The following is a 16,769-nucleotide window of genomic DNA, read 5'->3' as shown; positions in this document are numbered from 1 at the left end:
ACAATACTTCATTATAGATAACTGCATTATTTGCAAACAGCCTGATTTTACTATTAATATTCGTGAGAGTTGGATTTCACGTGATTGATGTTTTTTAAATCTATGCTGGTTGTCATTGAGGAGGTCATTCTGTTCAAGATACCTAGTTATGTTCGAGGTCAGAGTACGTTCTAAGATTCTACAACATATTGATGTCAAGGATATTGGACGGACGTTTTGTGGATCACAGATCGTTGCAATTGCTGTTGAGTTTTTACCCTGAAATGCAGAGATACAATGTGAGATGCATGCGCAGTGCGGAACCAGTTATTGCTGTAATTCTCCTTGACACGTGAGCGGTGCTGTCAGATCGGTCCTGTAGGTTTACACGGTGTCGTCCGAGTCGGCACACCTGCTGATCTTCGGTGTGCCCGCCCTCGGCCTCAGGGACGAGGTGAAGAAGCTGTGCCAGCGTTATGGGGACGTCGCCGCCATCGCGCCGTCACCTCGTGAGGACGACGAGCTCTTCACTGACACCTTCCACGTCCAGTACGTGCGTGTCGTGTCAGCAAGGTATGTGTGGGCGGAAAAAGTGTTATTACTCCCATTGTCAGAAAAGTTACAGGACAGTTTTTAATTTCAAACTTTGTAGTGCTAAAAATGAAAAATGTTGTTTTTATATTACCTAGTATGTGTGCGTCCTTGAAATGACCTTCTACATCTACAACTACATATACGAGGTGTGGCTAGAAAAAAACCGGACTAGTACTGGTGAAACAATAAAACGAATGCAATAAGGCTGAAAGTCGCGTGGCCTGTCACGTGACTCTCGCTCCGCCTACTGCTCGAGTTTCATCTGCCTCCTGCACTCAGTCTGCCCGTGGCGTCTGTTTTAAGTAGTTGACGTTTTGTCTGTGCGTCGGAAAATGTTGAGTGTGCAGAAAGAACAGCGTGTTAACATCAAATTTTGTTTCAAACTAGGAAAATCTGCAAGTGAAACGTTTGTAATGTTACAACAAGTGTACGACGATGATTGTTTATCGCGAACACAAGTGTTTGAGTGGTTTAAACGATTTAAAGATGGCCGCGAAGACACCAGTGATGACACTCGCACTAGCAGACCATTGTCAGCAAAAACTGATGTAAACATTGAAAAAATCGGTAAACTTGTTCGACAAGATCGCCGTTTAACAATCAGAGCAGTGTCTGAGTTAACAGGAGTTGACAAGGAAAGTGTTAGGCAGATTCTTCATGAAAGTTTCAACATGAACAAAGTGTGTTCAAAAATGGTTCCAAAGTGTCTCACAATTGAACAGAAGGAACACCGAAGAATGATTTGTTCTGACATCCTGGAAAACATTGAAAGTGATCCCACCTTCTTACAAAATTTTATTACTTGCGATGAATCGTGGTTTTTTACTTACGATCCCGAAACTAAGTGCCAATCGATGCATTGGAAAACTCCTGGTTCTCCACGACAAAAAAAGCATGAATGTCAAAATCGAAATTCAAGGCAATGATGATTGTTTTTTTTGACATCAAAGGGATTGTGCACATTGATTGGGTACCAGAGGGACAAACAGTGAATCATCATTACTACATTAGCGTCCTGGCTACCCTACGTGAGCGAGTACGGAGAAAACGGAACGATTTGTGGAGAAAAAAGTCACGGATCCTTCACCAAGACAATGCCCCAGCTCACAGTGCGTTGTCAGTGAAGACGTTTTTGGCAAAACACAACATTCCCATCTTAGATCATCCACCCTACTCACCTGATTTGGCCCCCTGTGACTTTTTTTCTTTTCCCTAAAGTCAAGTCAGCTTTGAAAGGAACTAGATTTGAGACTGTTGAAGCAGTAAAAGAAAAAGCGACGGAAGTAATGTATGGACTTACCGAAAATGATCTGCAGCATTGCTATGAACAGTGGAAAATTCGTATGGAGCGGTGTAGAGACCGAGGAGGAGAGTACATTGAAGGAGATAACATGAAATTGTAAATAATTGTAAATAAATGTTTTTCCAGCATCAGTCCGGTTTTTTTCTAGCCGCACCTCGTATACTCCACTGGCCTCCAAGTGGTGTGTGGCGGAAGGCACAGTTTGCACCAAAGTCATATTTCCCTCCCGTCTGTTCCACTCGCAAATTACAAAAATGACCGTCTGAACGCCTCAGTACGAGCTCTAATTTCCCTTATCTTTGAATGGTGATCATTTTGAGATTTGAAAGTTGGTGGTAATAATATCTGCTCTACATCCTCGCCGAAGATCGGATTTTATTGAGCAGCCCCTTCCACTTAGCGCGCCGTCTATCTGCAAGTGTGTCCCATTTCAAACTTTCTATGAGATTTGTAACACTCTCGCGATGGCTAAATGTACCAGTCACGAATCTTGCCGCTCTTCTTTGGACTTTCTCAATCTCTTGAATCGGACCCAACTGGTAAGTGTCCCATACAGACGAACAATAGTCTAAGACTGGATGAACTAACATATTTTAAGCTATTTCCTTTGTTGAAGGACTGCGTCACTTCAGGATTCTACCAATAAACCGCAATCTAGAGTTTGCCTTGCTCTTTACTTGTGTCATCTGATCATTCCATTTGAGATCATTTCGAATAGTCACACCCAGATACTTGACGGATGTTACCACTTCCAAAGACTGGGCATTTATTTTGTACCCGTACATTAATGGGGATTTTCGCCTTGTTATACGCAGTAGGTTCCACTTGCTAATATTGAGAGATAACTGCCAGTCATTACACCACAGATTTATTTTTTGCAAATCCTCATTGATTTGTTCACAACTTTCGTGTGATACTACTTTCATGTTGACTACAGCATTATCGGCAAACAGTCTAATGCCGCTGTCAGTACCATCAACCATATAGTTTATGTAAATCGTAAAAAGCAGCGGACCTATTGCGCTGCCCTGGGGCACATCTGATATTAACGCTTGTTTCTGTTGAAGTCACGCCGTTCAGGACGACATACTGCCCCCTGTCTGTTAGAAAACTATCTATCCAACTGCATATGTCATCGGATAGGCCATAAGCGAGCACTTTTTGGAGCAAGTGACAGTGCAAAACTGAGTTGAACGCCTTTCGAAAGTCGAGAAATATGGCATCAACCTGGGAGCCGGTATCTAGAGCTTGTTGTATATCGTGCACAAAGAGGGCCAGCTGTGTCTCGCATGACTGATGTTTCCTAAAACCGTGCTGGTTTCTGCATATGAGCTTCTCAGAGTCTAGAATGGTCATGATGTCTGAGCACAAAATATGTTCCATCATTCTACAACAAATCGACGACAGTGAAATTAGCTGGTAATTATGTGCATCCGATTTTCTACTTTTTTTATAGATTGCCATGACCTGGGCTTTCTTCCAATCCCGTGGGACTTTCCACTGTTCCAATGATCTCTGATAGATGACGGATAAGAATGGTGCTATATTTGTAGCATAATCAACATAAAATTTTATGGGGATACCGTCTGGGCCAGATGCCTTCCTGGCGTCTTAGGATCTTAACTGTTTTACAATCCCAGATACACTAAACACAATGTCAACCATCCTTTTGTGTGTTTGATAACTGAAAGGGGGAATGGTGCTGCCGTCCTCTACCATTAATGAGTTTTTGCAAGCTAGGTTTAGTATTTCAGCCTTCTGTTTATCATCATCATCAGTTATGTTACCTGTACTGTCAGCAAGAGAAGGTAGCGATGTTGAATTATTTGTGGCGATGTTTCCAAGCACTAGGTGGCAGGGTTGTGCTGCAAGACACTGTTTGGGTTCTTGATGCATTAGCTATGGTGACACAATGGGGTTGGTTTGTGGGAGAAGAGACCAAACTACGAGGTCATCGGTCTCATCAGATTAGGGAAGGATGGGGAAGGAAGTAGGCCGTGCCCTTGCAAAGGAACCATCCCAGCATTTGCCTGAAGCGATTCAGGGAAATCACGGAAAACCTAAATCAGGATGGCCGGCCGCGGGATTTAACCGTCATCCTCCCGAATGTGAGTCCAGTATACTAACCACTGCACCACCTCGCTCGGTAGGTGACACAATGGATGCTGATTGTGAGCAAAGAGTGAACATTAAGTTCTGCATTAAGCTCTGGAAAATCCCTAGTGAAACGTGGATAATGGTTAAGCAAGCATATGCAGGCAAGGCACCTTCAAGAAGTCATGTTCTCGAGTGGCACTAAAGGTTTCATGAAAGCAGAGATTCAGTGCAAGATGTTACCAGAGCTGGTCACCCATATACAGCACATACTGATGGAAAGGCAGTTATTGAAAGAAGACAGTCATGTAACTGTGTGTGTGTATCAAAGGAACTTAATTTGAATTGTGAGAAAATTACAGAAAGAGGGAAGACAAAAAATTTCCGCTGAACTACTGGATGGAGCCGGATGTCATCCCACATTTCTGTCAAAGATTATTGTTGTGGGTGAAAGTTGGTGCTACCAGTATGACCCTGACACGAAGCATCAAAATGCTGAATGGTGGAGTCCTGGATCAGCAGTCTCAAGAAAAACCTTCAAGAACAAAGATAATGTCGACTGCATTTTTTGACAGTAAAGGAATAGTTCACCATGAGTATGTAACTGCAGATCAAACAGTGAACCAAACTTTTTACATTGAAATTTCAAAACATTTGCAGCAAGCAGTTCAGCATCACCACCCTGATTTGTGGTAGTCTCGTGACTGATTCAAACTGTGTGACAATGCAATAACCCATACTGATTTACCTGCCACCGAGTATGTGACCAGACATTCTGTTATTGCCATCCCACGTCCGCCATATTTGCCCAACCACTCGACTTGTGAATTTTTGTTTTTTTGTTTCCTTAGGTGAAAAGATGACTGAAAGGAAAGCTTTATCAAGGTATTGTAGACATCCAACAGGCTGTGACAAATAAGCTTACAGGCATTTCAGTTGAAAATTCCTGCTTTCTTCCAAGACCTCCAGAAACATTGGCAAATGTGTATACACCCACGCTCGTAAATTAAAGAAAATGATGATACATGGTGAAACAACGCTCTGGTGGGCAGTTTGCAGGCTTAAATCACCTCGAGGTATGACCATGCGGTGCATTTGACCTGCGGTCGTCGCACGGTGGCGCTGGCAGCAGTCCACATACGCAGAGGTGTGTTGGTGCATGTCAGAGTACGGTGCAGCGAGTAAGTGTGCAGACGTTTTCAGACGTGCTAATGGTGACTGTGTGTTGAAAATGGAAGTCTTTATTTGCAAGTTCTGCCATATGGTAGGTACGATAGGCAATCATGTCTCTATCAACAAAACTTTCAAGTCCAGGTACGTTAGGAACTCCCGTACCTCCACATACATTGGCTTCCGTGAGCCAACCATTACCATGATCAAAAGTATCATTAATGTCAATACTAAAATTCAGTCTACAACCACAGAAAACACAAGGTCCATCGACGAGAGCGTAGGCAGCAACACTCTTCACTGGTATGCGGTTCTTCTTGTCCCCAGCTGTGCATTCCACTGACCCCTGGTCACAGGAGAGCCCGTAAAGCCTGGTGTCAAGAACACAGTACATGGTCGTCGTAACAGTGGTCCCAGGTTATGTTCACGAACGACTCCAGGTATAGTCTGAACAGTGATTCCCACCGGGTTTTCATCAGGAACCAGATACCAACCCCTCAATGTCCTTGAAAGGGACCTGTATGGAGGTCGTGGTTTGATGGTGTGGGGTGGGATTATGAGTAGAGTCACGTACACCCCTGCATGTCTTTGACAGAGGAACTGTAACAGGTCAGGGGTATTGGGACGTTATCGTGCACCAGTATGTCCGCCTTTCCAGGGGTGCAGTGGGTCCCACCTTCCTCCTGATGGATGATAATGCATGGCCTCACTGAGCTGCCATCATGGATGAGTATCTTGAAACAGAAGATATCAGGCGAATGGAGTGGCCTGCCTCTTCTCCAGACCTAAACCCCACCGAGCACGTCTGGGATGCTCTCGGTCGACGTATCTTTACACGTCTTCAAACCCCTACGACACTTGAGGAGCACCGACAGGCACTGGTGCAAGAATGGGAAGCTATATCCCGGCAGCTGCTCGACCACCTGATCCAGAGTATGCCAACTCGTTGTGTGGCTTGTGTACGTGTGCACGGTGATCATATCCCATATTGATGTCGAGGTACATTCGCAGGAAACAGTGGCGTCTTGTAGCACATGTGTTTCGGGACGGTTTTCTCAGCTTATCACCAATCCGTGGACTTACAGATCTGTGTCGTGTGTGTTCCCTATGTGCCTATGCTATTAGTGCCAGTTTTGTGTAGTGCCACATTGTGTGGCACTACATTCTGCAATTATCCTTAATTTATGAGCATGAGTGTAGGTAGCCGAGGGGACTACTTCGATAGGAGCAAGGATCATTATGTGATGAGTGCAGTTTCAAATTTTTTTTTCTTTTTTTTTTAAAAAAAAAAGACCTGTCCTCGAATTTTTTTTATGAAGGGAGTATGATTCGTATGGCTTACATAGTAATTTTTGTATTCGTATTTAAGAACTTTGTATATAAATGGTTAAATATATATAAAAATGCTTAATATAAGAAACAAACAACCAAAAATTTTTATAACTGAATACTTAGGTCTCTTAACAGCTTCACAGGTCTTGGAGTCACCAAATGTGGTTCACTGAATCCACCAGGAAATTCTCTTAACACTCTTCAGTGGGCTGCTGCCCACTTTGCTCGGCAACCTCACAGTCACACATGAGGGCATCTTTGAAACCTCATTCTTAGGAACAGGTACCACGCCTTCCATACCCGGTACAGAATTAATTCAGAACCGTCCATCGTTTCCTCAAAAGACCAAATCGATTCACACGTTTATTAGAATCAGTAATAAGATGAGCAATTGCTAGATGAATTCTGGGTGATCAGCCAAGTGGTGGCATCATCTTGTTACAATATTTCATTGAGTTTTGTACCCATCATCTTCAAGCAAAGTGTCAGTATGCTGTGTTCCACGTTCCTATACAGATGCTCGACTGCTGTCCATTTCTGCAGGTGGGCCAGTTACGTGCATTTGGAAGGCAGTACCACGTCGGCAGTGGGGGGAAAGTGACGCGACCAGCGGTGGGGGATTCCGATTCTGGCACGGGCATCGAGTCCCATTTGCCGTCTGGTCTGTCTGTGCATGCCGCCGTCTTCAGACTTGCTTTCTCAATTGCAGAATCCCACACTGCATTTAGCTGAGGTCCACTATAACAGTGCACAATATTTCCATCGCCTCTTTGACGATAGAGTCCCAGAGACCGTTGATGCAGCACAGCTTCTTTGCTTTTTCAAATCTGAAGTTGTGTCTCACTAATGATATGCTCTGCAGACTTGTTTGTCAGTTCTAGTCATGTGTTCCTGATGTGCTCTGTATGGCACTGTGAGATAAATCTCTGTGTCTGACCGATGTACTACATCCCACATTCGCACTCGATATTGTAGGCACCCGGCATATTCAGGCATAGCTGACCTTTGGTCAAGTCAAGTATGTCCTTAACTTTTCACTTTGTGTGGAAGACTATTCTTATTCGGTGCTTTCTTTAAATATTCTTGCGATCATGGATCTCGATGGCCCAGCATAGAGCAAGAACACCCACATTTTATTTTATCTTCTTCTGGTTTGTCCTCCCGCCTCTTTTCTGTACGTGAGGCGCACCTTGTTTGTGTCTCATTGTAGCCATTTTGGCAGAAAGTTTCGCGCAGATGCTGCTATTCCTTCAGTGAGCACTTCCTGTCATGGGTAGCCCTGGTTCTTTGTACGGAGGTGTTTGGTACTAAGCTACATTGCACTGGATGGTGGCAACTCCGAGTATTATGATGTTGTGCATCTTCTTCCTGTAGACTGAGAGTCCCAATGTATTGTCCAGATTTGCCTCGATCAAAATTTCCGAGAAGTGTAGGCATTAGTCCTCTTCTACCTCTATGGTAAACTTGATGCTGACATGTTCAAAAATATTCCAGGCTTGCAGCCTGTCATCGTAAACTTCATTGCACGATATTTCGGCTGGAGAACTGCCAGCCATCTTCAGGTGAGCCGAATGAGGACTGATGAAGACGTTCTCCGCTCAGCCTTATATAGTGCGCTCATAGTACTGCCACGCATTCCTTGCAGTCGCTGAGACAGAAGGGCCACACCGCCCAGCGACAGCGCCGTCGCTGGTGGAACTGCAATACTCAGCTGCTGTCGGTATTACCACTGGCCACAGCTATCGAAGTCTTCTGGCATCTTCGTCTCGAGCAAATTTTGGAGATGACGGGATTCCATGCGTTATTCAATTGGTAACCGCTGTCACGGTTCATTAGATTTCCCGCAATGCGTATTTCAACAGATTCTTTGATAATGGAGTCCAAAAAAGTTGTTGCTGTGGCCAAAATTGAAGTTTTGTCGTACTCCATTGAATGTCCATTAGAAATACAATGTTCCACAACTGCAGACTTACTGGGTTGCAGTAGGCGAGTGCAATGTTGATGTTCTGTACAACGCTCTTCCACTGTACGCGTTGTCTGTCTTATATAGGCCATACCACATTGACATGGTATTTTATAAATTCTCGCCTTCCGCAGTAACAAATCGTCCTTCACTGATCCCCTAAAATTTGAAATCTTGGAAGGTGGACGAAAAACCACTTTCACATGAAAATTATTAAGAATCCTTTCTATCTTGAAGGAGATATTTCCAATGAAGGGAAGAAAAGCTTGGGACTTGGCTGGCGTGGTCTCCTCTTTATCCACTTCCCGATTCCTGGCTCTAGTTGAGAAGGCACTGTTAATTTGCCGGGTCGAGTATCCGTTGTCTCTGAACACCGCCCTGCAGCCACACTACAGAAGTGTCATCTTCATATCACTCGGTCTACAGGAAGAAGCACATGGACCTAAACCTTAATGCTCGGAGTTACAATCATCCAGTGCAGCATAACTCAATACTAAACCCCTTAGTACAAAGAACCAGGCCCATCTGCAACTAGAAGATCTTGCTACAGAAGTTGCAGCATCTGCGGGAAACTTTCCACAAAAACAGCTTCGAAAAGATGCAAATACAACACGTTGTACATACAGACAAGAAGCTAAAGGAAAAAGCAGAAGAAGACAAAGTAAAACGTGTGGCATTCATGCTGTATGCTGGGCCACTGACAGCTGAAATGCAGGAATATTTTAAAAAGCATCAAATAAAGACAGTTTTCCACGTGACATGAAAAGTTGAGGACATACTTGGCTCGACCAGAGATCAGATCTGCAGTATCAATGTATCTGACAGTGCTATATGGAGCATATCAGGACCGTACGAATGTTGTTGTTCTTGTGATCTTCAGTCCTGAGACTGGTTTGATGCAGCTCTCCATGCTGCTCTATCCTGTGCAAGCTTCATCTCCCAGTACCTACTGCAGCCTACATCCTTCTGAATCTGTTTAGTGTATTCATCTCTTGGTCTCCCTCTACAAGTTTTACCCTCCACGCTGCCCTCCAATGCTAAATTTGTGATCCCGTGATGCCTCAGAACATGTCCTGCCAACCGGTCCCTTCTTGTCAAGTTGTGACACAAACTCCTCTTCTCCCCAATTCTGTTCAATACCTCCTCATTAGTTATGTGATCTACCCATCTAATCTTCAGCATTCTTCTGTAGCACCACATTTCGAAAGCTTCTATTCTCTTCTTGTCCAAACTAGTTATCGTCCACGTTTCACTTCCATACAAGGCTACACTCCATACAAATACTTTCAGAAACGACTTCCTGACATTTAAATCTATACTCGATGTTAACAAATTTCTCTTCTTCAGAAATGCTTTCCTTGCCATTGCCAGTCTACATTTTATATCCTCTCTACTATAACCATCATCAGTTATTTTGCTCCCCAAATAGCAAAACTCCTTTACTACTTTAAGTGTCTCATTTCCTAATCTAATTCCCTCAGCATCACCCGACTTAATTTGACTACATTCCATTATCCTCGTTTTGCTTTTGTTGATGTTCATCTTATATCCTCCTTTCAAGACACTGTCCATTCTGTTCAACTGCTCTTCCAAGTCCTTTGCTGTCTCTGACAGAACTACAATGTCATCGGTGAACCTCAACATTTTTATTTCTGCTCCATGGATTTTAATTCCTACTCCAAATTTTTCTTTTGTTTCCTTTACTGCTTGCTCAATATAAAGATTGAATAACACTGGGGAGAGGCTACAACCCTGTCTCACTCCCTTCCCAACTACTGCTTCCCTTTCATGCCCCTCGACTTTTGTAACTGCCATTTGGTTTCTGTACAAATTGTAAATAGCCTTTCGCTCCCTGTATTTTACCCCTGCCACCTTTAGAATTTGAAAGAGAGTATTCCAGTCAACAATGTAGGAATAGGACAAACAAACAAGTTCGTGGTAGCAGAATGTAGCATCAGTGAGAGATATGCCTTCAAATTTGGGGAAAAAAAAGAAAGTATGAAGAAGCTATGCAGTGCTAACTATTTCTGGGACTCAGTTATCAAAGAGGAAATGGAAATAAGTCTGCTCGACAATCTAGTAAATAGCGATAGCAGATTCCAGCTTAGTGCAGCACAGGATTCTGCAGCTGAGAAAGTATGCCAGGAATGCTCTGTTCCAAAGGCAGTGGCATCTGCAGACATATTGTACGGCAACTGGGACCCGACACCCGTGCCAGGGCTACGATCCCCCACTACCAGTTGCTTTGCTTTCCTCCACCGCCTACATGGCACCACCCTCCGGAGACACATCGTTGGCCCACCTGCAGAAGTGTACAGCGGTCGAGTGGCTATATAGGTATGTGGAATACAGCATCCCACCAATTCAGTTGTAGATGACGGGTACAAAACTCAACGAAACATTGTGAAAAGACAACGCTGCCATTTGACTGATTACCTGAGAAGATTTCATCACTGGAATATGCTGAGAATGCCTGCATTCACCCATTTCCATTTATGGCACACATCAGATAAAAAAAGGCACATCTTATGTTGACCGGGGTAATTTTCTGGATTTAATGCAGCTGGTAGGTACGGTGTGTTCAAAAAGTCTCTCCGCGGTGCCATACGATTGTTAGCCGAGCGTGCCGTATGCCGCAGTGAATATACCGAAATGAAACTCACTGAAATACAAGTTACTAATTTATTGAATATTCATTTTTACTTACAAATTTTCGCTTCACCTTCCCTGCCTCCTCCAGATTGCTGCTTCTGTTTTGTGTGACAGTTGCATTCCGGTCCGAGCTGCCGGAGATGGCAGCTGTGCGCATTAAGTGCACTTGCTTGTGTGAATAAATGAGTATGTGTTTCTTTTCCTGATGAAGCTTTTAGCTGAAAGCGTTTTTGTTGTGCATGTTTGCAACTTAACATCTCATCTTTATGGTAAGTGGCAATCTGTCTTTTCCTCATATTGTTGATATTCCGGCCTGGAGTTTCCACTGTTCAATTAAAGAAGCTGGTAGAAGATTCTATTGAAAACAATAAATACTTTCTGCAAAAATTTAGAATATGAGGTTCGTGACTAGATTACAACATTTACAAATGGGGGGCATGAAGTAACCTCCCATTGGTATTGCTAGGATTAACCAATACCTGCCACTGGGCAACATGAAATAGAGCAATTCTCATGAATGTTTGGCCCCCCTGCCACCCCTCACCTAGTGAGCTCTTCCCATTTGTAAAAATTGCTCAATTTTGTGTTGTCTAGCAATGTGAAAGAGTGGGGATTAAAACAAAAACCTCATGTGTTATTACAATATAGCCTTTCTTCCAGGACTGCTCCTCCAGTAGGATATGCAAAAGAGCTTCTGTGAAGTTTGGAAGGTAGAAGATGACGAGTTGTAGGGACTGACCGAGGGTTGTGCTTGTGTAGCTCAGTTGGTAGGGCACTTGCCTGCAAAAGACTAAGGTCCCAGGTTCAAGTCCTGGTCCAGCACATAGTTTTAATCTACTAGCAAATTTCAAAATGGTGGCGACTGCAGTGGACAGTGAAGGATTCTTTCAACACACTCACAGCCAGATGGATGCCTAAGATGTAGTGCTGTTGCCAATTTGTTATGTTGTTTTCACCTCAAATTTATTGTACATTTTAAATTTATATGAGGTTTTGGATATGATTATTGATGAGTATGATGATGGTTATATTAATAATGAAATACTGGAAAGTGTGTACAGGTAACCATTCACTGGATAGGTTAGGCACTTAGCCCCTACCACGTCTGAACATAACTGAGCTTTCAGACAGTGCCGTCTTTTAGTGTTAACTAACAAAAAACACACGCAAACTGCCTACACTGTTTCGGCCAACTACCCAGTCAGACAAGACAATATAGGTTTTGTGTGTGTGTGTGTGTGTGTGTCATTTTGCTGATTACATGGTCCAAAAGTGCTGTTACATACGCAGTGTTGGTTGAGTGTGGTGAGAGCTACAATTCAGCTATTCAGTGAGTGGTTACCTTTACGACTGCCATTAATAATGATGATGATAATTTTGTGGATGTTAGGAACAGCATCGTAGTTATAATACACAATTGTACTTATTATTTTATTCAGATAATCTGTTTTGGTTGAATTCATACCACCATTGGGCCACAAAACCTGTCCAACTGTATATTCCACGGTTGCAATGATTGCTCATTTGGAATCTTCTATTTTGGTACAACATGTTCTCTGCATTGCAATGTAAACTGTCTGTCCGAAAAGTTCCGAGACTGATTTCATTCCTGGCACATAAGCGACATCAGAGCCATAACTATGGAGACAGCTTGAAGTAACAACTGTAAACAGTATATGTGCGTTTGACCGGTCATTTGTGAGCAGCTAGTGTTAACTAGTGGACATGTGGCTGTAGTGAGTCAGTGTTGTCTCAAACCACAGTGGAGCAACATCTCTAAATCAAGTGTTAATGAGATTCTTAAAAATCTTTTGAAGAAGAGAAAAATGTGTGCAACATTTGCCCCACACATTTTGACTCCCAAACAAAAACAGTGCGAGTACACCTGCCAAAATTTGGTTAAGTGCAAAATGTGGGCAGTTGTTTTCTGGAAAAATCATCTTAGGCCATGAAACTTAGTGTTATCAGTACCAACCTACTCCAAAGTGACAAAGAGCAGAAATTCGCATGAAGGGTCAGTGCTTTGACGACATAGGGCACCTGTGTCAATGTGACATACTTGTTGAACACCATCCCAAAGGAGGACTTTTCTCGCAGTTTCACATGGTTGTATGAACATACTGTGCATTATACTCAAGTGGGGAAGACAGTGTAGGGAACTTGAAGTATTAAAATCATTATCTTAACATTTCTTTAATTTTTAAATCCAATTTGGACATATGGGATGAATGCAATGCAGAGGACATGTAAGTTATGACATATATGCCATACTGGAACACTTCAAAATTACCACTCATTGCAACTGTGGAGTACACAGTTGAATAAGTTTCATGAACTTTAGGTAGTCTGAATAAGTATGGCGGTGTATTATATTATGCAGTTCTTAAAATTCATGAAAGTTGTCTGACACCGCCTACGCAAGATATTTCTCATAATTTTCTGATTCTGCTAGTCTAATTGTTGTGTACGGCAGGTACGGCAAGCGACAGATGGACAACCGGAATTTCTATGGAGGTCTGCTACATGTCTGTTATGCTCCAGAGTTTGAAACAGTGGCAGAGACTAGGGAAAAACTGGCGCAGCGGAGGCGAGATGTAGCGAAGAGGCTCAAGCAGTATGGAGGTAGCAGTAGTCACCAATGCTGATTGTTATTTATTAAATTAATACCTAACATGTTTAAGTGGAACAGGCTCCTGGACTCATCGTGTGCAGAAAGGGAATTAAAAAGAAAGTGTGTTGTTGTTGTTGTTTTTGATCCAAAGACCTTTTTGCTGCAACTCTCCATGCTATTCTATCGTGTAAAAGCTCCTTAATCTCTGCATAAATACCACATTTTGCATCCTACGCTGTAGCTACACCCTCAAGCTGAAACTTTTTGATTGTCCCTTACAGTAATGTGTTGTTTGGGTTCGCAAAATATAGCTACTATTTCAACTGAAGACTGTAGTTTAAGGTAGTTACTGACTTTAAATATGGAAGCTTTTCCTTTAGCAATTTCAAAAATTAATTATGGGAAATCTGTGCTTTTGGTATAACTCCAGATAACAGTGACTTCAGTAGGAGCTATTTCAGTAAATAATGCCATAGCTCTTCCTTTTGAAGACAATTAAATATTTGTTTTTTTATTTATGCTAGCCACCAGTACACCAGCCCAGATGATTTTACCGAACACCCTTGCGACCTAAGGTTTAGATGTTTATAAATTCCAGACAAAAATAAAACACACATCTTGAGGACTAATTTGCCACTGCACTCGATCACATTTCAGACATTCAAAATAAAAAATAAATCCCACTTCTGGTATTGGCTCTGACTAACCTATGTTGCCACTAATTATGCAAAAATCTGTAACATTTCTATCCTCAGCAAACAAATATTATTTTCATAGTGTGTAAAATGTTCTTTCAATTTACTCTGACAATAATTAGAGAAAACAGTGAAATGATACACTTCTGACCTGCACATTAGCAGATCATAAATGTCTGCCTAAGCAGGAACTAAGAAAATAATAGTACTTTTTGAACCATTACAATTTTAACAATAAGAAGCCACCACTGTCAGAGAATGCTGTCAGGGACCAGCATGCATATTCTTTGTAATTTTTGTATTCTCTGACAAACTGGTGCAGATCTCCCATGTATTTTCCAGTCTGGCAACTGCTTGTTGCCAGAGCTGCTGAAAGGCGATTGTTCCAGGATTGTAATCAAAATTAAAGTGATTGCTTTTGCTTTTCAGCAAGCCTCTTCTCCAATCCAGGTTTTCAAAAACAACCACTTTGTAATTTACATCAGAGTCGAACTACTACTATTTTTATTTCTCCAATTGCTGCAGCTTCACTTTCTAACATTTTCAACACTGAAGTCCGCACGAATAGTGATTCAGTGAAAGTTCTGCAAGAGATCTGTTCATTCGTGCATTTTTCAGCAGCTTTAGGTTAATGTGGAAGTTATTGAAGTACATAGGGGTGTACTATTCTTGAAGTCCTCGTTTTCACTTTGTGTGGCCTTTGTATTCACGTGCAGCATCTTCTGTGAAGTAAGGATTTCTGTTGTCAGGCTCCATCTGGTACATATTGCCCAAGGAGTACCTCAAACAAATAATATACAAAGCTTTCTTTCTTTGGGCTACTCTTGTCTGATTTATTAATTATTAAAATTATAATAAAATTACTTGTATACTCACTTGCTCATTTATAGATGACAAGTGAACAGAAAATTTCCCTCCTCTAATGTTTATGAGAAAATTTCCGAATTTAATTCAGATGAATTCTGTACCACCACACTGCACTCTCTAGGAATGCCCAGTTCATACATTACGAATTCGTGAACACACGAAAGAAGAATTTTTATATATAAATGATTACCTGTTGGTGTTGCACAAACATTACATCATATCTGCCATGGTGCATATCATTTCTTACTCGGGCTGAGACATCTGCTCACAAAGCAGTATTTATACTTTATTCTCACACATTCTAGTCTTCACATCACCAGTTGATTGCCTATTCAATTCTTGTTAGAAGCAACTACTCTTTCTTATATTTATTATAAAATTAAAATATTATTAAGAAATACTGGATCATAATTTTTTAAATAAAAGTAACGTCTTGTATAGGTGCATTGATAACAAGTTTAAAGTTGGTAGAAAAGTAAGAAGTGCTTTACTGTTAAATGAAGAAATAATACTGTATTCAACTTATTCATAATCTCTAGAAATAAAACATAACAATGAAAACAATCAATTATTGACAAAATTATTATTTAATTGGATAGATAAAAAAATCTATTCACCAAGCAGCAGCAGAACATATGCATAAAAGATTGTTGTGATTGCCAAGCTTTCAGAGCCAGTGGCTCCTTCTTCAGGCAGAAGGATTGAAGGGGGTAGGTTCAAATGGCTCTGAGCACTATGGGACTTAACATCTTTGGTCATCAGTCCCCTAGAACTTAGAACTACTTAAACCTAACTAACCTAAGGACATCACATAACACCCAGTCATCACGAGGCAGAGAAAATCCCTGACCCCGCCGGGAATCGAACCCGGGCGTGGGAAGCGAGAATGCTACCGCACGACCACGAGCTGCAGAGGAAGGGGGTAGGAAGAAGGGTGACAAGTATGGTAAATCTCCCCTGACCCGGGGTCCTGGGTGACTTTCCTTAAATCTATCCCATTTCCTAGACCTCTCCAGTCCTTTTCCTTTACCCTTCTTCCTTCTCCTTCAACCCTTCTGCCTGAAGAAGGAGCCACTGGCTCCGAAAGCTTGCCAATTACAACAGTCTTTTATGTGTGTGTTCTGCCACCGCTTGGTGAGTAGATATTTTATCTATCCAATTAAATAATTTTGTCTAGAAATAAAACAGTAACCTTTTCACAGTTTGATATTTCATATTGATTCACCGTATTTTAATTTATTATCAATGACTCGGGCCATGGGGGTCTAATGGGTAGAGCACAACACTCTGGATCTGAGGGTGCCTGCTTCAATCCCAGGTAGAGGCACGGCTTTTTACTCTTCCAGTTCTATCAGGATGATCCCAGGTCCTTTCACCTTGCTGTCAAATATGGGCAGCAGAGAGCTTTCCCATGTTTAAAGGGCAGCAGGAACGAGGGACTTGCCACCACTCCCCCTCTTCGTGTTGTGGTGGATAGGAGGACCGCACTCTACCTGAACCGGCCACAGG

General features: G+C 42.2%; 1 protein-coding gene across 1 annotated transcript in view; it reads left to right on the top strand.

Annotated features, from left to right (window-relative positions):
• Nucleotides 1-16,769, top strand: part of LOC124553358 (RNA-binding protein 48) — a 62,511-nt gene that overhangs the window by 6,024 nt on the left and 39,718 nt on the right. The window contains exons 2-3 of the mRNA XM_047127231.1: nucleotides 362-552; nucleotides 13,561-13,709. Coding sequence (XP_046983187.1) covers nucleotides 362-552; nucleotides 13,561-13,709 — 340 coding nt within the window. The remainder of the gene's footprint in view (nucleotides 1-361; nucleotides 553-13,560; nucleotides 13,710-16,769) is intronic.

The sequence above is a fragment of the Schistocerca americana genome, chromosome 11 (genome assembly GCF_021461395.2).
Source record: "Schistocerca americana isolate TAMUIC-IGC-003095 chromosome 11, iqSchAmer2.1, whole genome shotgun sequence".
Classification (NCBI taxonomy): Eukaryota; Metazoa; Arthropoda; class Insecta; order Orthoptera; family Acrididae; genus Schistocerca; species Schistocerca americana.
This window is presented reverse-complemented; position numbering and strand designations above follow the sequence as displayed.